General features: G+C 44.1%; 2 protein-coding genes across 3 annotated transcripts in view; one reads left to right on the forward strand and one right to left on the reverse strand.

Annotated features, from left to right (window-relative positions):
• The window catches only part of PIH1D2 (PIH1 domain containing 2), a 30323-nt gene extending 11267 nt beyond the window's left edge, over positions 1-19056 (reverse strand). Inside the window, exons 1-4 of one of the 2 annotated variants that reach the window (XM_040325421.1) lie at positions 18922-19056; positions 10415-10629; positions 6762-6885; positions 3580-3813 (exon numbers count right to left, since the gene is read on the reverse strand). In XM_040325421.1, the coding sequence (XP_040181355.1) occupies positions 3580-3813; positions 6762-6885; positions 10415-10597 (541 nt within the window). In that variant the 5' untranslated portion in view covers positions 10598-10629; positions 18922-19056. The remainder of the gene's footprint in view (positions 1-3579; positions 3814-6761; positions 6886-10414; positions 10630-18921) is intronic. The other variant, XM_040325420.1, reaches the window with a different exon arrangement.
• Positions 19057-19092: 36 nt separating this feature from the next.
• Positions 19093-27019, forward strand: part of NKAPD1 (NKAP domain containing 1) — a 38470-nt gene continuing 30543 nt past the window's right edge. The window contains exons 1-2 of the mRNA XM_040325422.1: positions 19093-19175; positions 21258-21334. Of these exons, the coding sequence (XP_040181356.1) occupies positions 21266-21334 (69 nt within the window). The 5' untranslated portion in view covers positions 19093-19175; positions 21258-21265. The remainder of the gene's footprint in view (positions 19176-21257; positions 21335-27019) is intronic.

The raw sequence follows: 27019 nt of genomic DNA on the forward strand, positions 1-27019 counted from the left end.
GTTATACTTTAAATGGTTAATCTGTGCAAATTGTGACTAAAATGTTCTGCCGATCAATTCAAATGCAGGCTCCATTCACACCTCCGCGACAACGGCGTACGGCGTACGCGGCGTATTTTGCCGCGAGTGTGAAACTTTTTTTTTTTTTGACAAAGCATTCCCATTGCTTTGTATGGCCGAACGCCAATGTCGCCTGAAAAAAAGGGTCCGGGACTTTTTTTCAGGCGACAGGCGTACGGCGTCTATGAGATGTGAACCATCTCCATAGACAGCAATGGGAATTCCCCCCCCCCGGCGTCGGGCGTTTTGTCGCATAGATGTGAATGGAGCCTGAGATACTTTTTCTGCCGTTCATGACAAAAATAATTAGCGCCTTTTAAAAATAAAACTTTTAAATAGTTTGCATTGATAAAATCAGAATAGGGAGGGGTGGGGACAAGGGAAAAAGTTGCCGAGACTCACCCTGTAATGTACCCACCCAGGAAATTGATGGACTATCTCGGTACCGATAATAACAGAATACAGTATAATAAAAAATAAATATTTAAGAATAAAAGACAAATATACAAATGACATATATTAAAATGAAAAAAACAGACGCTCGAGGATCACCCAAGAGACATCTGTGATTGTCAGTGGATAGATTGGTCAGGGTCTCGACTAGTTTTGCGGTAACCCGCTTCCTCAGGAATCTATAAAGCAGATAATACAGTAAGAACATATAAAGACAATAATTCAGAATAGCTACAGCATGTAATACATAGATAACATGGGTAGCTTACCCAATGAATGAAAAATAGAGTGCGAACCGTGGTCGCCATTAAAAATCTTTGGATGGATTTATACACTTGTTTTATCCAAGCAATCATGACTTGGTCGTATTTACTTTCACCAGCAACCATCATTGGTGGTAACCTATTGGCACTATTTCCCCTCCTTTTTTATCCTCACACGGCACAGTAGTGATGCCTGTTTCAACACTTACCAATTACTATATGCCTTGCCCCGTCCTTATTGGCTCTATGTCTCAACGACATGGTCCTGTCTCTTGTTCCTTAGCCCTCACTGTTGTTACATTTGTCTACCAATATAGTGACCATTATGGTGGGAATTTTACACTCCCACATATTTATAATTATCCATGCTTAAATTATTGTACTTAATGTTTTTTCTTTTGTACTTATTACCCTAAAATGATTTGTGCGATCCCTGGCAGGCTACACCTCCCCCAGCGGTGGACTTGCGTTTTCCCTGGTGGGCATGCTTCTTGCCATCCATCCCCCGCTTGTCCTGATCAAGCCCTTGTCTTCCGCCCGCCGGCTCGTCATGGACGCACATGCGCAGTGGCACGGGATCGCGCGCCTGCTCTGTGTGGGGAAACAGACCCGGTGACGTCAGACGTCGCCGATCGGCGGCGTCGTGAGCGTCCCATGGTTGGGGAGCTCATTTAAGGGGCCTCCGGGCCCCGGGATGAGCATGGTGGATTATTTTATTGGTGGTGGTTGTTGCGAGGCATCAACAGGATGGACGCGGCTGGCAGCTGAGAAGGCTTTTGGGTATCTCTACCCCCTGCCCCAGTAACTGCATTACCATGCTTCTGAGGCTATCAATAATCTCACATGCAAGTCCATATCCTTTGCTGGTTGCTAGAGCAATTTTGAATTCGTATACCTTCTCCCCCATCACTCCTCGTGCAGCTGCATCAGCCGGCAATTATCTGTCCACCTGTTTTAGCCCCCACAACCCCAGCAGCCTTTGCTCTTCGGGTTATCTCCCGATTCACCCCGATGGGTGTGTTATAATTCTAATCTTTCCAATGTAACTTACTATCTGTTTTGGCAACCCCCTACCATCCCCCTCCCTTCCTCTCCCTGTTCCTCCCCCCTCCCTTCCCTTTTTCCCTTTCCCCTTGTCTGTCCCCTCCCTTTCCTTTCCTGCATCCCCTTGTCCTTTCTCCCCCCCCCTCCTTCTGCCCTCCTTCCCTTCTCCTCCTTTCCTCCCCTTTTCTCCCTTACCCCCCTTTTTTCCCCCCCTCCCCTTTCCCTGGCGTTTCTCATTCCCACCCCCCCCCCTTTTTATGGTTGCCTTATACTCTATTGGTTTTATCCCCCCTTTTTTACTTTATTTTATATCACAGAGATCCACCCACACTCCCCCTAGTCCGCCGAGTAGCTATTCTGAATTGTTGTCTTTATATGTTCTTACTGTATTATCTGCTTTATAGATTGGCTCTCCTGAGGAAGCGGGTTACCGCAAAACTAGTCGAGACCCTGACCAATCTATCCACTGACAATCACAGATGTCTGTTGGGTGATCCTCGAGCGTCTGTTTTTTTTTCATTTTAATTTATGTCATTTGTATATTTGTCTTTTATTCTTCAATACATTTTTTTTATTATACTGTATTCTGTTATTATCGGTACCGAGATAGTCCATCAATTTCCTGGGTGGGTACATTACAGGGTGAGTCTCAGCAACTTTTTCCCTTGTCCCCACCCCTCCCTATTCTGCTTTAGTAATCTGGAGGATGGTACGTTGCTATTCATTATGACGTTTTTTAAATGAAGCCATACTCCATTTTTTGCATTAATAAAATCAGGTCGGCAATGACCATATGTACAGTATAGAACCTTTTTAGGAAAAATAAGTGATCATTCCTTTTTTTTTACGGCCTTTTGCGATTGTTTTTCCAGGATATAGATCGACAATAGGAATGTATAAACAGTGGGGCAGATCCACGTACCTGCGCGTAAGAATCCGCCGGGCGCAGCGTATCATACACTACGCCGCCGCAACTTATTTTTTTTTTGTTCGAATCCTCAACAAATTTGCGCCGTAAGTTACGGCGGCGTAGTGTATCTTTGGCGGCGTAAGGGCGCGGAATTCAAATGGATGTAATGGGTGGCGTGTTTTATGTAAATACGTCGTGACCCGACGTAAACAACGTTTTTTTAACTGCGCATGTGCCGTCCATGGGGGTATCCCAGTGCGCATGCTCCAAATTAAACCAGCCAATGCTTACGACGGTGACATCATTCTACCCAAATCCCTATTCGCGAACGACTTACGCAAACGACGTAAAAAAAATCAAAATTGGATGCGGGAACGACGGCCATACTTAACATTGAGTACGCCACCATATAGCAGCTTTAACTATATAGATACGCCGGCGTAATCCTTTTGTGGATCTGCCCCAGTGTTTTCTGTCCATCCACCACAAAATAAATGTGTAAATATGCACAATTCAAGCATGCATATTTGTAGAAAATTCTTTCATATTAAGAATCTTATAGCAACTTGGACATGCCTACATATCTGACTGCCATCTATCGTCTGTAGGGAGCTTCAGCTTATTTTTTATGCTAAAGTTCTCAATTCATGTAGTATTATAAAGGCACTGACTGTCTTCTTTTATTCTGAAAAATGTATTTCTCAAAAGAATAAGAGCATAGAATGAGAATTTTAAATAGACCACATTGCAAGTGAATATTATCCTTTTTGATGTAGATGTTTTTATTTTAATAAAAGAAAAAGCAAAAAATAAATAAAAATCACCTAAAGAATTTATGACTGAACTTACCCTTTTCTGATTTTTCTTTTGTCGGTTTTGGCTTTTTCTGTTGCCCGTCTAAATTGTTCCTCAACGTCTGCAAATTACCCTTTTGTCTAAATGGTGCAATATGGTAAGAATGGCAAAGGGTGACTTTGTGTTGCTGTTCAATGTATTTCATTGCTAGGCGGATGAGCGGATTCTGTTCCACTCGATCGCTCTCTGCTCCCTTCAATACCACTGGGCTGTATGCAATGTCAATAACTAGCAAACAAAAAAAAGAGAAACAAGTTTGCTGTATCAGTGCTGTTAAAAAAAGAACAGTTTGAATTTAAAACTCAATCCTAACTCATATTATCATCAAACTGCTAAACACAGCAAATGCTTTTGTTAGCATCCCATTAGCATATTAGCCTTATCTTGCCTTATTAGAATTATAGTTAGTAAAAAAAAAATCATACACAATTCAGGTTATGCTAGTACGTGGTCAGATGGCAGCCAAATCTCCACCAAACATCAGCTCTTGCATCCAACTATGCATAGTTTTAACACCCAACCTACATAGTTCTAACGAAGACCATGCATTCATCTTAGTAAAGGCACCTGCCCCCAGTGAATTGTTAGTCTGCATTATGAAATGTTTTGCTCTGATCATGAACTGACTGGCTTCAATATGTGCTTAAAAACATCCATTGAATTTGGACTCGGAACCCATGTGGTCAGAGGCCTATGCTCTAATGACACGTGCAATATGGCCAACTATATGTAGACACCCCTTCAATTTATTATATACTTCCAGTACGGCAGTGGTGCCCAACCTTTTGAAGGCTGAGGGCTACTTAAGCGACTTAGTAACCAGTCGCTGGCCACAGTGAGCGGAGTGGGCAGATGACAGGTCTGTGTCCAGTCTGCATATGCAAAGCAGACACGGACACAGCCCAATCTACTCTATGGGCCCGCTGATCCAATCAGATGGAAGGGGACAGATCCACTTCTGTTTTTTTTTTTTAGCAGATCAGATTGGAGGTTGGCAGGTGTAAACGGACAAAAGTCTGTTTAACGCTACCGCTCCATAGAGGTGAATATAGGGTCCGATTGCGTCAGACCGATCGTGTGAAAGGGGACTAAGGCTGCTTTTACAATGATGGTCTGCGGTCTATTGCTGGTGCAGTGTGCCTGAGGTTTTCCCGCCGGTTAGCTGCACTTTGCTATAGATGTCTATTATATCCTGCAGGTGTGGTGCACTTTCTGAAAAGCTGTTTGCTTCCTCTACCACCGGCTTCATTTACAACACTGATGCTCTGGGATGGCAGGTCAGCAACCTGCAATATGAGCTTGCCAACCAGCCATCCGAGAGCAGGAGGGTCGCAGGCCACATCAGAGGACTCCGTGGGCCACTGGTTGGGCACCCCTGCAGTAAGGGTACAGTTAATGCTGCAGCATACAAATACATTTTAGACAGGTGTACTTCCAACCTTGAGGCAGCTGTTTAAGGAAGGGTTTGGTGTGAAGAAACTCGAGTGGCCTGAACTTTGGGTCCTCCTGACCTCAATCCTACTAAACAACTTTGGGATGAACTTAAATGCCAATAGCGAGCCAGGTCTTCTCAACCAAAATCAGTACTGAACCTTAAAAAGGTTCCTTTGGCTCAATACAGACAAGCTTGTAAATCTTGTGAAAAGATTTTCCAGAAGAGTGAAAGCTGTTATACCAAAAAAGATATATGAGGGGGGAGTCAACTCCATATTAAAGCGGTAGTAAACCCTCAGCAGTTTTTTTTTTACCTACCTGAAAGGCAAAAGGCATAATGAGCTAGTATGCATTATGAACTACTTATGAAATACTTACCTTGGAACAAGGCGTGGGGAACTTACCTGTTCCACGCCGTGTCTTCCGGGTATTGCCGCTTGGCGATTGGCTGTAGCGGCGATGTCGTCACTCCCGCGCATGGGAGACTTCTTTCCGGCAAGGTCTGGCGGCTGCCAGGCCTTTAGCCGAGGATGCCCGCTGCGCATGCGCCGCTGCAGTCAGCGGCACATTGCGAGGGGAATATCCCCTAAACCGTACAGGTTTAGGAGATATTCTTTTTACCTACAGGTAAGCCTTATTTTAGGCTCACCTGTAGGTAAACGTGGTAGTACAGAGTTTACTACCACTTTAATGTCTATTGGTTTGGAATGGGATGTTTAATGCCTTTAATGTACACACGATCGGAATTTCCGATGGAAAAAGTCAGACTGACCGACCGTGTGTATGCCCATCTGAGTTTTTGTATCGGATATTCTGAGGAATTTACATAGAGAACATGTTCTCTTTTTTCTCCGATGGAATTCCCTCGGAATTCCGATGCGAGTTTGGTCGGGCTAAAGCCCGATCGTGTGTACGGGGGCATAATGAGTTCTATAACATGTGATGGGCAAGATGTCCACAAATGCTTTACCATACCAAGGACTTAATTGATATGCATATTCCTCCACTACTCTGTGGGCAACTACACAAAAAATAAAATCACCATGGCTAATGATTATCAGTTGTCTAGACCAGGGGTCTCCAAAATGCGGCCCAAGGGCTTTTCTAGCATTTATCTGGCCCTTGGGGCACTATTCTTCTAAATGATATGAGGCATGTTTTCTCCCACTGACACCAACAATGGGGCACCATTTCTTCCACTGATACCAATGATGGGGCACTACTCCTCCTCCTACTGACCACCAACCCTGAAGACAAGTTTATCCTCATTGATGCTAGGCTTAATACATTTTCTACCCCAAATGGCCACAATCCAGCCCCCCTAAAGCCTGAAGGACAGAAAACTGTCCCTTTGTTTGAAAAGTTTGGAGACCCCTGGTCTCGACCAAAAAGCCGTAGAATGTAATGTTCATCATGAGACCATTATGTACCAAGCTAGATAATGGATGTCTATTGCACACTACTATGAAGGTGGGCAATGTAAATGTTTAAGCTTTACTAAAGATTGCTTTAGCTCAAAACTCAAAAGATGTACAAGGAATAATTTGTAACTGAATGAATGAAAAAAAAAAAACTTGAATGAATGAAAACTTATATAGCGCAACACATGCGAACTTAATCGCCTCTGTAACTGCAGGGACTAGAAGTCTATCAGTTGATTTTTATCTCTCTTTACATTTTTCATTTGATTCTGTTACCAGCAAATCCCTTTTACAGTTACAAGCAGATTTAGACTGACTTACCTGTCCCTTCTGATGTATCCTGTAATTTCCCAGCAATTAAAGGCACAGGATCCAAGTCAGACTGAGGAGCTGGTACCCTTTTCCATCCACAGATATTAATGAACAGCAATCTCTCCTCTGGAAGCTGAAGAAATATATAAAAATCTATATATCGCTTTTTTTTTTCCAGAAATAGCATTTGCAAAATATGTACCAAAAAATTGAAGTAATGTTGTCAGAATCATATGGTAAAACAGTGGTCATCAACCCTGTCCTCAAGGCCCACTAACAGGCCAGGTTTGCAAGATAACTGAAATACATGACAGGTGATATCATTTGCTGCTCAGTGATTGCAGTATTCTAGTCTGCGTCTCCCCAAGGTAATACATAAAACCTGGATTGTTAGTAGGCCCTGAGGACAGGGTTGATGACCAGTGTGGTAAAAGACACTGAATGGGTCATGTCCCCAGAACTACATCTCCCAAGCATGCTTTCACCACATACAGTGTGTGGCTCTTAGGAGTCCAGGCAGCAGCATTGTTTGCTTAGAAATAAATACGTGTATGGAGTAGGACAGAGAGGATCATGGGATAGGCAGAATTCTGAAGACCAACAGGAAAAGCTGAGGCCCCGTACACACGACAGAGTTTCTCGGCAGAATTCACCGAGAAACTCGGTCAAAACCCGGATTCTGCCGAGAAACTCTGTCGTCTGTACAGTTTTGGCTCGATGGAGCCGCCGAGGAGCTCGACGAGAAAATAGAGAACATGTTCTCTATTTTCTCGTTGTTCTATGGGAGAAGCCGTCCCGCCGAGCTTCTCGGCGGCTTCATCCCAGAACTCGACGAGGAACTCGACGTGCTTGGCACGTCGAGTTTCTCTGTCGTGTGTACGGGGCCTCATACTGTTGGTTGGGATTTCATTGTGGAAAGTAAACTATGTTCTCAGCCCAGACAGGGATCTGTTCTTGCAGTGTGTTTTTAGGGGATATGTGACTTAGATTTACGGTTTTGTTTTTTTAATTACCCTGACATAAACTTTAAACCTATCAAATGGGTTTTAATAAGAGCCCATTCACACAGGGGCAACACAACTTCCAGCGTGACTTTGGGAGGCAACTAGGACACGACTTGAGTATGAATCACAGCGCAACTTGGGGCAACTTCAGCGCAACTTACAATGCGACTTGAAGTCGCCTCCAGGAGGGGGAACTTCATGCCAAATTTTAAATAAAAAAACAGCATGAGTTCCCCCTCCAAGAGCATAACAGGCCCTTAGGTCTGGTATGGATTTCAAGGGGAACACCCTACACCGAAAAAACGGCGTGGGGGTCCCTCCAAAATCCATACCAGACCCTTATCCGAGCCCGCAGCCCGGAAGGTCAGAAAATGGGGTAGGGACGAGCGAGCGCCCCCCCTCCTGAACTGTACCAGGCCGCATGCCCTCAACATGGGGGGGTAGGCGCTTTGGGGCAGGGGGGCGTCCTGCGGCCCCCTACCCCAAAGCACCTTGTTGATGGGGACAAGGGACTCTTCCCAACAACCTTGGCCGTTGGTTGTCGGGGTCTGCGGGTGGGGGGCTTATCGGAATCTGGGAGAGCCCTTAAAATAAAAAACACACTAGACTAGGTTTTTAAAGTAATTTATTAGGCAGCTCCGGGGGTCTCCTTCCGACTTCTCCGCTCTCCGATGCTTTCTCCCTTCTGCCAGGCTCCTCCGCTATATTCTTCCAGCTCTTTTACTAGCGGGGGTCCTGTCTTCTGCGTCGCCTTCTTCCCTATTCTCTTCTTTGATTTTGACTCGACGCTCCCTCCCGCTGTAATGCCGGGTGTGCGGTGCGCAACGATTTATATAGGCCTCTTATGACATCACAGTTCCATCATGCTCGGAATGGTGACGACATACACACCACCCCCTTTCCTGACTGGGAAAGGGTTCACATCAGGGGCGATCAAAGGGTTAACTGTGTGCCTAGCCAGTGTTTATGTGTACTGTGGGAGGTGATTTTACTAAGGGAAGACATGGATCCTCGTCTCTGCTTTGCATAGAATCCATGCCTTCCCTACTGAAAGAGTGGCAATCTGCCTTGTATAAAATGAATAAGAGATAGCGCTAATATCAACTAGTGCTGATTATATACAGTATTGTGAGTGATATTAATCAAATTCAGTGAATAGTATAAGTAAGAAACAACAACACTTATGAAATATACACTCTATCTAATGGTGTAACACAGTGAGTTCGTAATGGGTTAAAGAAACTGAACCCATATGCAGCCCTATAGCCACTCAGCTGATGTCTCCTTCCCACTGCTTCTCATTAGATAGACAACGACCTTCTCAAGCAATTCAGTCAGAAACAACATCCGCCGATAAACACAGGCTCAGAGTCAAAAGTTGCCGCTCAGTGTGATGGTCTCCTCACTAGGATCGTAGTCCCGACACATAGGCTCCTCCTCCACGCGTAACGCCACTCGTCACGTGGCTTAGTCATGACTAAGCCGCGTTACGCGTGGGGGAGGAGCCTATGTGACGGGACTACGATCCTAGTGAGGAGACCATCACACTGAGCGGCAACTTTTGACTCTGAGCCTGTGTTTATCGGCGGATGTTGTTTCTGACTGAATTGCTTGAGAAGGTCGTTGTCTATCTAATGAGAAGCAGTGGGAAGGAGACATCAGCTGAGTGGCTATAGGGCTGCATATGGGTTCAGTTTCTTTAACCCATTACGAACTCACTGTGTTACACCATTAGATAGAGTGTATATTTCATAAGTGTTGTTGTTTCTTACTTATACTATTCACTGAATTTGATTAATATCACTCACAATACTGTATATAATCAGCACTAGTTGATATTAGCGCTATCTCTTATTCATTTTATCTAATTTTCGGTTTTGTTCACCCACTTGATACGCAGCTTTTATTATTTGATTATTTTTGTTGGTTTTTTCTTATATTAGTTTTATTTGGTAGCGCAGTAGTACCACTCTTTTTATAATCTGCCTTGTATACATTTTGCCTCTGTACCGAATAATCGGCGGGTGCCCGCCGATTAGCTCCTGCTGTCTATTATCACAACGTAAAGCGCCGCCTCATTCGCGCCCGCTACATGAAAGTGCAGAATGACGTATATATATATATATATATATATATATATATATATATATATATATATATATATATATATATGTATATATGTGATCCTGTTCACAGTGGCCATCCTGTGGCAGTATAGCTGCTATAGGGCGGTCAGCAAGTGGTTGAAGCAACCGTGTTGCCAGATAGAAAGTTTTACAGCAGCAAACTCCCAAAAAATAAGCTTTTCATAAAAAAACATGAAATGGTCAGAAAAGTGCTTGTGTTTGCATGTGTATAGATACATAAACATCTATAGTATACATAGTTTTTACATGTAAAATTCTATTTCAATTTGTGTACATGCATACATTGCTGACCGTGGACACAAATTTCACTTTACAAAGTTTACTGATTTTTATGCACTGCTTGCACAGGCCTTGGAAAACAATAGAACTGCGTTCAGATGTGTAAAAAAAAAAAAAAAAGACGCAGTACTGATGAAAGCGCTGCATTTTTTGGTGAGCCCTAAAGCTTCCTTAAAAATCAATCTGATCATACAGGGGCTATCACTTCATAAATGTATATTATTTATCTTACCAATATTTTAGTCTGTATGCACAAGAATGGTTCTGGGGGCTTCATGAAGTCTTTTCCTTCATTCATATGTCGCTGTATGAACGTCTTATAACTGTCTGGGCTGTTTTCAGCCATATCATCCAACAAGCTCCAAAACTGGTTGACCTGAGATAATAGCTCATTTGGTGTGACTTTGCTGTTCATCGTGACTGTAGAATTGGACACTTTAAGCCTCTCTGCAAAACCAACGTAGAGACAATTTTGTTTAAAAATGCATCAGCACATAAGGTGAACCATAATAACTAATAACCCATTGGCTCAATGAGCGATAGGAAAACAGGATGCCTTTGTAATCATACGAAATACTAAGTTGTTGTAAACCTCAGTCATGCAATCTGAGCAAAGCACAAATATTTGTAGTGTTTACTTATCTCTCTCCAAAGCTCTAAGTGTAATTTCAATCTGATGCGTTGTTCTGTTATCAACATGAGTCACTTCTGAGAAGTTTCGAGTTGGGAGGGAGGGGGAGAGAGCTCAGCAGACAGCTTGTCTATTCAGAACACAGTTCTTCTGCTGTGTGGAGGTGGGTGTGTTCCTTTCCTCCAATCAGCTCTCACACACTGTTACTGCAGCCTCTCTGCCCCTCATCTGTGCTGCTGACAGATGAAAAAAAGATTTTAGCACTTTTCTGCCCTTTTGAATCATTGTAGACAATGTAGTTAAACCTATGTTTCATCTCTGTGTATCATTTGTGGCTGTTCACTTCACTGGGTATATGTGAGGTTTTACAACCACTTTAGGACCTTGCCTGTTTTTCAGATTTTGTGTTTACAAGATAAAAAAAATTTTTTTTGCTAGAAAATTAGTTAAAACCCCCAAACATTATGGGCCAGATTCACATAGAAATGCGTTACGCTGCGGCGGCATAACGTATTCCATGTACGTTACACCGCCGCAAGTTTACAGCGTAAGTGCTTGATTCACAACGAACTTACCTGTAAACTTGCGGCGGCGTAGCGTAAATCCGCCCGGCGCAAGCCCGCCTAATTCAAATGGGGCGGGGACCATTTAAATTAGGCGCGTTCCCGCGCCGAACGAACTGCGCATGCTCCGTCTCTAAAATTTCCCGACGTGCATTGTGCTAAATGACGTCGCAAGGACGTCATTGGTATCGACGTTAACGTAAATGGCGTCCAGCGCCATTCACGGACGACTTACGCAAACGACGTGAAATTTCAAATTTCGACGCGGGAACCACGGCCATACTTAACATTGGCTAGACCACCTAGAGGGCAGCTTTAGTTTTACGCGACGTATCTCTACGGAAACTACGTAAATTTAGAGCGACGGGCAAAGCGGACGTTCGTGAATCGGCATAACTAGTCATTTGCATATTCTACGCCGACCGCAATGGAATCGCCACCTAGCGTCCGGCCTAGAATTGCAGCCTAAGATCTGACGGTGTACGTCAGCTACACCTGTCGGATCTTAGGGCTATCTATGCGTAACCTGATTCTATAAATCAGGCGCATAGATACGACAATCGTATCTCAGAGATACGCCGTTGTATCTCTTTTGTGAAATATTTTTTCTAACACCCTAGAGAATAAAATGGCGGTCATTGCAATACTTTTTGTCACACCGTACTTGCGCAGCGGTCTTACAAGCGCACTTTTTTGGGCAAAAATTTACTTTTTTGAATGAAAAAATAAGACAACAGTAAAGTTAGCCCAATTTTTTTTTTATATTGTGAAAGATAATGTTACACCGAGTAAATTGATACCCAACATGTCACGCTTCAAAATTGCGCCCGGTCGTGGAATGGCGTCAAACTTTTACCCTTAAAAATCTCCATAGGCGACATTTAAAAAATCCTATAGGTTGCATCTTTTGAGTTACAGAGGAGGTCTACTAGAATTATTGCTCTTGCTCGAACAATCACCGTGATACCTCACTTGTGTGGTTTGAACACCGTTTTCATATGCGGGCGCTACTCACGTATGCGTTCGCTTCTGCGGGCGAGCTCGTCGGGACGGGGCGCTTTAAAAAAAAATGTTTTGGTTTTCTTATTTATTTTATTAATTTTTACACTAAAAAAAAATGGGTCACTTTTATTCCTATTACAATGACAGGTCCTCCCTAATATGAGATATGGGGTCAAAAAGACCTCAGATCTCATATTTAGACTACAATGCAAACAATATAAAAAAATTGTCATTTGAAAAAATTACAACAAGAAAATGTCCCTTTAAGAAGCATGGGCGGAAGTGAAGTTTTGACATCGCTTCCGCCCTGCTATGCTATGGAGATGGGTGGGGGCCATCTTGCCCTCACTCGTATCCCAGCCGAGCAGGAGGAAGGACCCGATCAGCAGAGGGCGCGGGAGAGCGGCGGGAGGGGCCCTCTCCCCCCACCGATAACGGTGATCTCGCGGCGAATCTGCCGCAGAGACCACAGTTATCGTTTAGAGGACCGCTCACTGAAAAGATGGATATCTCAGTTGTGGCAGCGGCTGCTGCCGTTACCGAGATATCCATCTTTAAAAAAATTACGTATATATACAGTGAGGAGTCCTTAAAGGAGTTGTAAAGGAAAATGTTTTTTCACCTTAATGCAATCTATGCATTAAGGTGAAAAAACATCTGATACTGCCGCCCCCCCCCCCCCCCAGAGCCCCCATTATACTAAACTGACCCCTCAAAAATCCCACGCGGTCCCGATATCCTCTTCGCCGCTCAGCCTGGCCGCTGATTGGCTAGAGCGGATGGATTGAGAGCAGCGCAGCCATTGGCTGGCGTTGCTGTCAATCACATCCAGTGACGCGGCGCGCCGGGGCCGAGTGATACAGTGACCGGCTATGGCTGCTCGCTGTATCACGGGAGCGCGCCTGCAATTAGTGACCACCATGCGAGCTCTCGCATGACTGTGGTGACTAGTTGCGGGGAGGACCAGAGACAGCCGCCGAGGGACCCCAGAAGATGTGGATCCGGGTCACTCTGTGCAAAACGAACTGCACAGTGGAGGTAAGTATGACATGTTTGTTATTAAAAAAAAAAAAAGTTCCTTTAGTGACCCTTTAAAGCGAGGGTTCACCCTCAATGACAACTTCAGCTTATTCAGACCAGCTCCGTATTTACATACACATTCCGGTATCCATAATTTTTAAAACGGTTCCAATACCTGTATTCAGTAGACAATAGCAGCCACTTCCTGGTATCCCTCCCGCAGGAGTGGGCGTGGCTCTTTGTTTCTCAGCGCCCCAGTGTTTGCTGGGACAGGATTGCAATGTCTCCTGGGAGCACAGTGTCACGCTTCCCAGGAGACGATTCCTAACACAGAATGCTGAGATACTGTGAGATATTGCTCGCCGGCCGTTGTGATGGCAACCGTGAAGTGTTGACGGCGCCGCTCGCCGTCAACACTGCCCATGCGCGGGATAGAGCGGTGAATGCTGGGATATCAGCATTCACCGAATCCCGGAAGTATTTGCTTGTGGGCTTCACAGTGCCCACAAGCAAGATGAAACCTTACAGGACGATTTTTTATAAATACTTATTTAAGGCCGAATGTGCATGCGGATGCCTAGAAATTTCAGAGACGTGAGTACACTGTTAATAATGTTAATAGCAGTAGATGCACAGGTAAAAAAAAAAAAAACGATTTCCCGCGGAACCCCCGCTTTAAGTGGTTAAAGTGTCACTAACCCACATCATAAAAAAAACAATAAATAGTATATGCTGTTTATACTCACTCAGCCACTATGAGATTGATTTTCTGTATTCTGCAAAAAACCTGGTTGAGCTTGCTGTTCTCTATCTCCACCTTCTGTCCATGTCCCCAATTCAGCTAGGGATTTTGCAGCTATAGTGGCAACTCTGCACATGCTCAGTTTTCAGTGAGTTTATTTCTCCCTATCACATCAGAGCATTTCCTCCCTATCACATCAGTGCAGCCCATGTGACTATGGAGTTACACATGTGGGCGTATACACACAGTAGTAAATGACAGCCCACTCCCTCCCTCCTCCTCCGTGCCTACTAACCAGCTATACACAATGGGGGTGGGATATTACATGTAGATTATTGGTGGCTTCAACTCCCTCTTATTCTAAGACACAGGCTGGAGGGCGTGACACAGCCTGTGACTGCCAGAAATCCACCCACACCATGTTACTTCCACAAATTAATAAAGATTTGATTTCAAATACTGTATATATTTGTATGCCAATTTAAAACAACATTTTAAACAACATTTATAAACAACATTTATAAATTTTTACTCTGTACAGTATTCCAACGGCTGTTTTTTTTTTAAACATGTGACCAGCAGCAGAGGACTCTTCCAGCTTCTGTTTCCCTGCAGACAGGCTGGGAATGATCTGGGTCATGTGACAGCTGTTTATTGATTAGCAAAAAGGTACTTAGATTTTCTTATAATTACATTGCCATTATCCACATACAAACATAGAAGGGATAATGTAAATTAAACAGTGCGGGCTAGATTCAGGTAGCTGCGCCCCTTCTTACGGCGGCGCAGCGTATCGTATTTACGCTATGCCGCCGCAACTTACAGGAGCAAGTGCAGTATTCACAAAGCACTTGCTCCATAAGTTGCGGCGGCGTAGCGTAAATGGGGCCGGCGTAAGCCTGCGTAGTTCAATAGTGGAAGGGGGGGCATGTTTTATGCTAATATGTGATGACCTGACGTGATTGACGTGTTTTACGAACGGCGCATGCGCCGTCCGTGTACATATCCCAGTGTGCATTGCTCCAAATGACGTCGCAAGGACGTCATTGGTTTCGACGTGAATGTAAATTACGTCCAGCCCTATTCGCGAACGACTTACGCAAAAAACGCAAAAAATTCTAATTACGAAGCGGGAATGACGTCCATACTTAACATTGGCTGCGCCACCTAATAGCAGGAGCAACGTTATGCCGAAAAAGCCTTACGCAAACGATGTAAAAAACTACCGCCGGGCGCAAGTACGTTTGTGAATCGGCGCAACTAGGTAATTTGCATACTCTACGCCGAAAACGACGGAAGCGCCACCTAGCGGCCAGCGTGAGAATGCACCCTAAGATACGACGGCGTAAGAAACTTATGCCAGTCGTATCTTAGGCTAATGTCGGCGTATCTTGCTTTCTGAATACAGAAAGAAGATACACCGGCGCAGCTTTGAATTACGCCGGCGTAAATCGTTGCTGAATCTAGCCCTGCTAGGTAGATTCACAAAGAGTTAGGCCGGCTTATCTACAGATAAGCCGACCTAACTCTGAATCTAAGCCGGCCTATGTTTAAGTGTATTCTCAAACAGAGATACACTTAAACATACCTAAGATAGGCTGGCTTGCGCCATTCTATCTTAGGTTGCAATGTTTCTTTTGGCCGGTAGATGGCGCTTCCTTTGCGGCCGGCCTAGATTATGTAAATGAGGGGATACGCCGATTCCCGACGATTTACGACCGTACGCCGGGCCTACACCGTCGAGTTACGTCGTTTCCGTACGCGATAGGTCGCCTAAAGTTATTCCACCTATGAGGTGGAATAACAATGTTAAGTATGGCCACCGTTCCCGCCGCGAGGTTCGAATTTTATATGTCGTTTGCGCAAGTCGTCCGCGAATCAGGATTTACGTCGTTTACATACGCTTCGAAATCAATAGGCCCGTACGGCCTACTTAGCCGCAATGCGCACTGGGAAATGTAGTCGCCCGGTGCATGCGCAGTGTAAAAAACGTCAAAAAACATGAGGTCAAACCTCATTTCAATACTACACGCCCCCCTCCCAGTAATCTGAATTAGGCGCGCTTACGCCCGCTCGTTTTAGGCTACGCCGCCGAAAATTTGAAGGTAAGTGGTTTGAGAATCACTTCTAACCTAAATAATTTACGGCGGTGTAGCCTAAAAAGAGTAGGCTAGGCCGTCCTAATTTTAGGCGCCCCTACGTGAATCTACCCACTGCGTGTTTAGTATGGATGTTAAATGTGCTTAAAAGGAATCTGTCACTAGAATAAACGGCAATATGGAGTAGGAATGCCAGAAGATGACAGTAAATATAACTGCCATAGAAAACCTCTTCCTCTGTAGCCGAGACACTCCCTGCCTTGAAGACTGTGCAATTGCAGATTCTATTATGCAAAGCCGCGCATCCCTCATCCAACACTGAAACATGGAGTTTGTAAAGAAGAAACAAATAAAATAAATATACAAAGTACCTCTGAAAAATTGCAGTAATCTACAAATGAGATTTAAAAAGAAGTTGAATTTGATTATGTTGCATGAATGCAAAAAGATAAACAAAAATAGTAAAATTAAAACCAAATTCCAATAAAGAAATAAAAAATATTAACATTTGTGCCTGCCACTGCAACCTGAAATAGGGATAATGGTTATCCCCTGGGACTGAGTTCATATATAGCTGTACAACTCCATATAACCACCATAAATACAATAGGCATATACAGGATCCAAAACAAGTCATTCATTTATCTTAACAGTGAAAGGAACCATAGGCAAAACTTTTTCTTTTTCCATTTTTTCAAGTCACAGCGCCGGAGCCGCGATACAAGGAAGTGAGATGGTGGAGGAGAGGACGGAGGGCCGCTGCGGGGGTTCAACCTCAGTTAAATACTGTATTTTATTGGCGTATAACACTCACTTTTTTACCCTGAAAATAGAGGGTAAACTGTGTCTGCGTGTTATACGCAGGGGGCTGTGCAAAGTTTTTTTCCTGAAACTTCCCTCTTAAAGTTAGGGTGCGTGTTATACGCCGATAAATACGGTAATTCACAATGAGCTAGTATGCCATACTAGCTCATTATGCCTTTTTCTTGCAGTGTGTATTTTTCTTCTTTTTTTTTTGGTAGGTTTACTTCCTCTTTAACAATGTAACTAGTGGTGTACACCAAGACTCTGTACTAGGTCCTGTGCTATTTAATCTCTATATAAATGATATAAGTCAAGGTTTGTTGGGCAAGGTATGTCTTTTTACTGATGACACAAATGTGTGTAATATGGTTGCTTTCCCTGGAGGTGTCTATAACATGGAACATTACTGGAAGATTGGTCAAAGCAGCGGAGACTGCAATTCAATGTTTCTAATTGTAAAATTTACAAAAGAAGACCCTCTTGTACAAGTACAACATTGGGGGGGTACAGAGTTAGCCAGCACTACAGAGGAAAAAGATTTTGGGGTACTTATTTCAGATGATTGCAAAAGAGCAAACAGTGTGACCAGGCAGCAGGAAATGCGAATAGAATGCATCCCTGGCAGGTGTAAGGGTGTGCCAGTGTGCCCATTAATGCAGCCTCATGCTATTAACAATCACCACCTGCCTCCCCATGACATAAGACTCCCCTCCTGCCTCCGCAGTCAGTATCCACCATGTTACAGTGCTTGATCCCTGTCATGACTTTACAACAAAAGTCTGAGCCACTGACTGTCTGTCCCGCCGGGCCGGCAGTAGTTTTTCTTGGCCGTGCCGAGTGAGACAGAGAGGCCCCCCCCCTACCGTGCGTTCCACTCCAGCCTGTGGTGGCCGTGGAAAGAAACCGGAAGGGACATGGACGTGTGACGCAATGATGCTTAAATCACCGCCATAGGTCCTGCGGCCTGGCAACAGTGACAAATTCTACTGTGGGAGTGCTCATGGCGCATTGCTCTGCTCCCTGATGATGCTAAAGCCTCGTACACACAATCGGATTTTCATCAGACAAATCGTAGGACTTTTGTCCAAAGGGCGTTGGCCAGAAACTGGTCTTGCATACAAACGGCAAAGAATTGTCAGCCAACAAACACAAAACAATGTGTTTTTTCAGCTCTTTAGCGCCAAATTCTGCTAATGTTGTGCTATGGTGAGTATTGCTTCCGAGCATGCGTGTTTGTACTTTGGAGTTTTGTCCGACGGACTTCTATCCACGATCAGAAAATCCGACAACACACAATTGTTGGCAGAAAATTTTAAAGCATGCTATCCAACATTTGTCTGTGGAAAATCCATCAACAATTGTCCGATGGAGCGTACAAACGGTAGGATTTTCCACCAACAGTCTGCCATCACACAATTCCCGACGGAAAATCCGATCGTGTGTACGAGGCTTTAGAATTGGCCAGAAAAGCTTGTGGATCTTGATCATGTGATGTGGGAAACGTCACGCCTCCCATAGACACTTAGTGTCCAGCTGTCCAGCACCCGCACACTCTTAAAGGAATCTTGGGGGGGGGGGGGTGCCCCCTTATTCTCCTATATAGATCTGTATATCACTAGAGGAATCACCAGCAAGAGGAAGGAGGTCCCGATTCCTCTATATAGATCTTTAATGAGAACTCATTTAGAATACTGTGTTCTGGAGACCTCACTTACACAAGATATTAATAATATAGAAGGAGTCCAGAGACGGGTAATAAAAATAGAGAAAGGTGGGGGGTACAGACTGAAGTGTCAGAGGAGATCCATGGCTGGTGACACTTCTATAACAGGCTGAATGGAATATATTCTAGATTTGATGACAACTGGAAATACTGACCTCTCCTCCAGGGACCCGCTGTTCCTCCTCACACTGTCTATAGAAATAAGGAGCAGACCGGAGGATACACGTGTTCTGTACAAACTATACAGTCCATTCGCATTCTCCAATACAACGCGGTTACCGTGGCAACCATTACACGGTGCAGCACTCTAATACTTCCCCCTTCAGCCTCACACAGACGTTCCGGCCAAGTCTGGGAGGCTCTGTACATGTATTTCCGGGAAGAAGGGGAAGCGGCGACACTGTGGAAGGTAAGTTTGGCCTGGTTGGAGGGGAAGAGAAGGGCGGGGGGTGACGCCTGTCATAGTGCCATCATAGGCTGGGACATCCGTGGACAGAGCTGGGATGATGGAGGTTTACAGAACACCGAGCTATGAGGGAGGTGTACAGGGGGGTATGGAGGGACCATTCTGTATGTGAGGGAGACCACAGAGCATGAGAGGGGAGCAGTACTGATAATACATAGGCCTCAGCTGGGCCACATTTATATTGTATGCAACCCAGGCCTGGGACTGCCAGCTATTGCCACAGTCCAGTAGTGCCAGCTATTGCCACAGTCCAGTAGTGCCAGCTATTGCCACGGAGCCAAAGTCCAGTAGCACTAGACATTGCCACAGGGCCACGGTCCAGTAGCACTAGACATTGCCACGGTCCAATAGTACCAGGCATTGCCACAGTCCAGTAGTACTAGGCATTACCATAGTGTTACACATCCAGTAGTACTAGGCATTGGCAAGGGCTATACTCCAGTAGTACCAGACATTGTCACAGTCCAGTAGTACCAGGCATTGCCACTGGGTCACAGTCTATTAGTACTAGGCATGGCCACGGTCCAGTAGTACCAGGCATTGCCACGGGTCACAGTTCAGTAGTACCAGGCATTGCCACGGGGGCCACAGTCCAGTAGTACCAGGCATGGCCACGGTCCAGTAGTACCAGGCATGGCCACGGTCCAGTAGTACCAGGCATGGCCACGGTCCAGTAGTACCAGGCATGGCCACGGTCCAGTAGTTCCAGGCATAGCCACGGTCCAGTAGTACCAGGCATTGCCACGGGCCATGGTCCAGTAGTACCGGGCATTGCCACTGGGCCACGGTCTAGTAGTACCAGGTATTGCCACTGGGCCACGGACCAGTAGTACCAGGCATTGCCACTGGGCCACGGACCAGTAGTACCAGGCATTGCCACTGGGCCACGGACCAGTAGTACCAGGCATTGCCACTGGGCCACGGTCCAGTTGTACCAGGCATTGCCACTGGGCCACGGTCCAGTAGTACCAGGCATTGCCACGGTCCAGTAGTACCAGGCATTGCCACTGGGCCACGGTCCAGTAGTACCAGGCATTGCCACTGGGCCACGGTCCAGTAGTACCAGGCATTGCCACTGGGCCACGGACCAGTAGTACCAGGCATTGCCACTGGGCCACGGTCCAGTAGTACCAGGCATTGCCACTGGGCCACGGTCCAGTAGTACCAGGCATTGCCACTGGGCCACGGACCAGTAGTACCAGGCATTGCACTGGGCCACAGTCCAGTAGTACCAGGCATTGTCATGGGTCACAGTTCAGTAGTACTAGGCATTGCCACAGATCAGTGTTGGTATTACTAAGCATTAACTCATGTGTGCCCCATACAACATGATACTGCCCCCTATTCAACAGGACACAAATCAATTGTCATCTAACACGTGAGACCTCTGAGCATACCCTTTCCAACATGACACTAATAAATGCCTATTCAACACAGCACTAACCCATGAGTGTGCCCAGTTCAGCGTGACTCATTTACCATGATGGAGACCCACAAATGTGGTAAAAACATGGCACTAACCCCCTGCGGCTTTTATCAAGTTTTATTGTGTCCAGTTTTCACTGTTTAGACCTTGCCTTGGGTCATTGTCCAGTAGTACTAAGCATTTTCAAGGGTCAGCATCCAGTAATAGTAGGCATTATCATGGGTTGGCATTCAGTAGTAGGCGGCATTGTCGATGTCAAGTTGTACAAGGCATTATCATAGGGCAGCATGTAGTAGGACTAAGCCTTGGCATGGGTCACTGTTCTGTTTTTTTCCACACTTGTCTGTCTGATTGGTGTTGAATGGGGCATGGTTATGGGTCAGTGTCCTCTTGGACAGAGCATACTTGCGAGTCGCCCTTGTGTAACTTATGGGTCAGTGTTATGTAATATCAGGAACACAGACAGGTGTCATGATATGATATATAGTGTATGGCTTCCAGTTTAGTTAGACATTGACTGGGGCACAGCTTGTGGGTTAGCTTTAAGTACATGGACCCAAGTTGTCAGTCTGAGAGTTTGCTTGTTTTTATTTTTCAAGGTTTTGAGATGTCCCGTGTTCCTCTCGGAAAAGTCCTACTTAGAAATGTCATACGACATACAGACGCCCATAACAAGGTAAATATGATTTCATTGTATAATACTGGCTACTCGAATCGCCTCTAAACGACCCTGTCTACCTGTACTGTCCAGAATAGATTATTTTTTCTTTTATTTGGGTGACTTTTTTGTCAAAATAAACATACTAGCCTATCATTTTGCTAATGTCATGCCAATTAGGAAACTGATCAAAATCTGATTGGCGTGGTTTGCTGCATTTTTATAATAGCTGTTGCTTTTACTGCCTTATATTAGGATCACAGGTTTAAAAGGTATGTAGAGGTAAATTTTTTTATTATTATTATTTTTTTTAAATAACAATCATGTTATACTTACCTCCAATGTGCAGCTCGTTTTGCACAGAGTGGTCCCGAACCTGGTCTTCTGGGGTCCCTCGGCGGCTGTCTCTGGTCCTCCCCACAAGAACTTTCCACCTTCATACGAGCGAGCTTGCATGGTGATGAGTTCTTGCGGGCGCGCTCCTGTGATACAGCCTTTATCACTCGGCCCTGGCGCGCCGCATCATTGGATGTGATTGACAGCAGCGCCAGCCAATGGCTGCACTGCTTTTAATCAACCAATGAATGAGCGAGCCGAGAAGCCTGGCCGAGAAGCAAGCATGTTCACGGCGCAGGACTTTCGAGGGGCAGATAAGTAAATGGGGGGGCCGCTAATCCGCAGATGTTTTTTCACCTTAATGCATTAAAGCGGAGGGTGGAACTCCGCTTTTAAGATGAAACAACTTTTACCTTTACAACCCCTTTAGTTTCAACTCCAAGCCGGCCCAATCAAGAGATATATATATATATATATATATATATATATATATATATATATATATATATATATATATATATATATATATATATATATATATATATATATATATATCTCTTCCCGTCTGCTTTTGGAATTGAAGTGAGTTGGGCTGATGACGTTGTAGACGAAACGTACGTCGAGGCAGTACCTGGGCACGCACAGCTATCAACTTCCGGTCCCGCTGGTTCTCTGACGCCAGAGGTGGAACGCATGCCAGCTTCCCCAGCGAGGACCCATCTTCCATGACCTTAAGCCGTACAGCCTCAGTGCCGGGATACGGGCACCGTTCCAAGTAATGAGCCACTCGGCACTGTGTATTTTATTTGTTTTATTAAATGGTATTACACTATGGCGGTCTCTTCTTTTCTTTGTCACGCTTTATGACGTCCAAGTCAAGCTGAACTAAAGGAACCTAGCTGCCATATTCTGTCAATTGTGACACAAGCTACTATTGACCTCTTTTTAACTAAATAGGTCAACGACATCTGGTAAGGTGCCATCCTTTAAAGCACGTTTGTGGTGTACCTTAATTGGTGAAGGTGGAAATCCCCTTTTTTATTGCACAAGCGCGAATTGAAGTTTCTTTAAGCACCTGTTACTCATCCATTACATTTATATGGACACTTAATTCTAGATTCTTTTCTATATGGACTTATTTGTTTATGATCTATGTATGGAATTGTTTTGTTAATTACACGTGGCTTACAATCCACCATATGGGTGGTATTTTTGGCCACTGCACGGTATTATTGTTGGCACATATATAATTCTAATAATTTATATATAAGTTTATGCATCTTTAGTTAGTATTAACTTAGCGCCCCCTGTATTGCTATATTCAACCTTTTCTGTACCCCGCTAGGAAGATGATGGGTTCAGTTCACTAGATCCTCCTTTTGGAGCAAAATGCTTAGTCGGCCACAGAGTGCTATAGAGGTCCATGGCTTGTCCCTGCATGCAGTCTTCCCAAGGAAGTAGATGGCAATTTGTGAGGTAAATCGGGGCTTCTGCCCACCTGGGTGCCCAGTGTGCTTTTTCACTTCAATCCTTTGAGGTTTGCTAAACAGCACTGGCTTTGATTTTGTAATCACTTTAAAGGGTTACAACCAGTTCCTCTGGATATCTCCAGATGTATCATCAATCTTGCCCTTCTCTCCAGATCTTGTTGGGTATAGCAATTAAAACTGCACAATCCTGCGCAAAAAAAAAAAAAGTTGTCATCATCATGCTTTATCTCTTTCAAATTACTCCTTATTAAAATATTGCAAAATTTACACTCACCAGCCAGTGCACTGTGTATACTCCGTGCACACCAGTATTTTCACCTATCAAGGTATAGCCCCCTTAAGGCCTGAGGATGCTTAAGAAAACCACAGTTTGGTCACTTCCAATTTTGTGCGACAACGCCATTGGCTTCTGCCGAAGCGTTTCATCGCTATCCAATGTAATTTCCTCATGGGTACCTTTTTTAAAAGAAAATAGATATACACGCTCTGGGCCCATAGTGAATGGACACAGACGTTGCGCCCTTCCTGCTCTGCAGTCGAAGTGGTTCTAAAGGCTTAAGGTTTTTACCTTTTTTTTTTTTTTTATAATGGAAGAAAGAGTAAATCGCGCTAACCTTAACACTAAAAATAGTGACATATAATGTATGACACCAATATTCAATTGATGAGAATTAACCCATACTTTGACTTGGTGCAAAATTGTGAAAAACTTATGACGGTGACTCCACAAAAAACTAATACAAAAAGGTGCAAAGAATTCTGAAATATTTAACACCAATGATCAAATAATGAGAATAAACCCATGCATGAAAAATTGTGAAATAAGAATATAAGTGAGTCTACAAAAATATAATACAAGAGTGAAATAAATAAATAATGAAAAATAAAAAGTTACTTAAATTGATGGATATCAACAAATGAATTATTTGAACCACATATAAATTGTTGTAATAAGAAATTAGTGTCCAAAGGTGGACGAAGTATTTAATTTACTTTTTTATTTTTCATTATTTATTTTTTTCACTCTTATATTTTTGTAGGCTCACTTATATTCTGATTTCATAATTTTTCATGCATGGGTTTATTATCATTATTTGATCATTGGTGGTAAATATTTCAAAATTCTTTGCACCTTTATTTTAGTTTTTTGTGGAGTATGGGTTAATTCTCATCAATTGAATATTGGTGTCGTACATTATATGTCACTATTTTTAGTGTTAAGGTTAGCGAATTGACTCTTTCTTCCATTGTTTAAAATTTTTGTATTTATGTTATACATAATAATTGCAGCCTCCGTACATTAGCTGATTTTACATATTCCATTTTTTTGTTTTGTTTTTTCATTCCTTAGTGCGGTTTCTTTTTCAATTTTTACCTTTTTATGCATGAAGGAAAAAAAACCTTCTCTGTGCAGCAGCCCCCCAATACTTACCTGAGCCCCATCCTGATCCAGCGTTATGCAGTGGGCTCCCACTTTTGTCGATTAAAGCCAATGAGGAGAGAGAGAGGGGGTGGGGCTAAGCCATATCTCTGTGTGTGTGTGAATGGACATGCAGAGTCGTTGCAGTGGGAGCACTCAAGCATGCTCGTTCCTGAGCAAGCTGCTTGTTCTGGGGGGCACTAGGCAAGCGAGAGGGGCCAGGAGCATCGACTGGCAAAACCACTACACAGAGCAGGAAAGTATGACATGTTTGTTATTTAAAAAAAGCATTTAATATCACTTAAGGTTGCAACGGTTCATTTGGAGATACAGTATACCTCACTACACTTGACAGATCATAGGTGCAAGGGGACTGGGTCTGTGATCTCTGCCAGCTCTTGTCCAGCTTACCGTTCAGAAAAGGTCTGTAACACCCCCCTAGAGGATACTGAGTCGCTAGCCACCTCGGGAACCTCCTCCTACCCTTTCATGTTCTTTCTCCTCCTCATATTTATCCAAGGAAGAATTTGCTACAGCTGTGACTGAGATTTTGATGAAGGTCTGCACTCTTTTGGAGGCTGTAGACCACAGGGGGCAAAGTGAGCTCCCTCATCCTAACTTCTCCTACCAGAGTCTCCCTCTTATCTTCCTCTGTCCCTTACATACCTAATATGAAGAACTGGAGGGGGGGAGCAAAAGTACCTTTCCGCCACAGAAAAAGAAGGCTAAACCAGCAAAGCTCAAATATCAGCCTTAACCCCTTAAGGACCGCCTCACGCCGATTTACGTCGGCAGAATGGTACGGCTGGGCACAATCACGTACATATACATTGCCCTTTAAGAGCCCAGCCGTGGGTCACACGCACCGCCGCCGGCGGGCTCGCGACCTGATCCTGAGCTCCGTGACCGCGGACCCGGTCGCCCCCAGTGTCCCACGATCGGGTCACAGAGTTGAAGAACAGGGAGAGGTAAGTGTAAACAAACCTCTCCCTGTGCTTCCTAGTGAGCCTGTCACTGATCGTCTGTTCCCTGTCATAGGGAACGACGATCAGTGACGTCACACGCCCAGCCACGCCCCCCTACAGTAAGAAACACACATTAGGTCACACTTAACCCCTTTAGCACCCCCTAAAGGTTAACCCCTTCACTGCCAGTGTTATTTTCACAGTAATCGGTGCATTTTTATTGCACTGATCGCTGTTAAAATGACAATGGTCCCAAAATAGTGCCAAAGTCATGATAAAAATCACTAATCGCCGCCATTACTAGTAAGAAAAAATTATTAATAAAAATGCCACAAGACTATCCCCTATTTTGCGCAAACCAATCAATAAACTTTTTATTTTTTTGGTAAAATATGTAGAAGTGTAGAAGAATACGTATCGGCCTAAACTGAGGAAAAAAAATGTTTATATATATATATATATATATATATATAATCTTTTGGGGATATTTATTGTATCAAAAAGGAAAAAATATTGCATTTTTTTTTTTTTTTTTTTTTTTTCAAAATTGTCTCTCTATTTTTGTTTATAGCGCAAAAAAAAAAACCTGCAGAGGTGATCAAATACCACCAAAATAAAGCTCTATTTGTGGGGAAAAAAAGTACGCCAATTTTGTTTGGGAGCCACGTCGCAAGACCACGCAATTGTCGGTTAAAGCGACGCAGTGCTGAATCGCAAAAAGGGGCCTGGTCCTTTAGCTACAAAATGGTCCGGGGCTTAAGTGGTTAAGGGTTCTTTGTGAGGTTGCCTATTTCTCCATCCCCTTAGTTGAAGGCCTTTGTGTAGAGCATCACTTATATTGTCCTTCCTGTGTTGTGTGATCACCAGTGACTTGGGATCTCAACCTGGTTCAGTCGGCTTTTCAGAGGCCATCCTTCAAATGTAGGGATATTCCCCTGTTAATTCTTACTTGCAAGGTTGCCTTTCTCATTACCATCACTTCTGTGAGGTGTGTTTTTTTGGTTGGCAGCTTCGACTTGTAATTTTCTTCTGTCTGCAGAATTGGAGGATTGCGGAACCGGGTGAGATCGGATGAACATCCGCTGACACCCGCAATCTCATAGGGACCAATGTATGTCCCTTTTTCATTCATAAACGGATGGATGAAAAAGCGGACATTCGGTCCGCCCGTGTGAAAGAGCCCTTACTGTGCCTTTTGACCTCTTTTCCTTGCTATGATTCCTTTTCCCACTTTTTTTTTTTTTTTAAATCAGAAAAATAGTTTATTGTGCCAAAAAATATAAGACATGGAGTCAGGTACATGAATATAGATCAGCATTCAGAGCATTGTACAAAGCATCATCACACAGGTATTAGTACCATACATTTGCCAGAACCGTAGCACCTGAAAAAATAGCATTATTGTCAATAGCACAATTAACACAGTGTCGAGAAGGCGAGAACCGCCTCACCCTCCCACACAACCAAACACTTGGCCAACGGGCCATGCCCA

The sequence above is a fragment of the Rana temporaria genome, chromosome 10 (assembly GCF_905171775.1).
Source record: "Rana temporaria chromosome 10, aRanTem1.1, whole genome shotgun sequence".
In the NCBI taxonomy this organism is placed as follows: domain Eukaryota; kingdom Metazoa; phylum Chordata; class Amphibia; order Anura; family Ranidae; genus Rana; species Rana temporaria.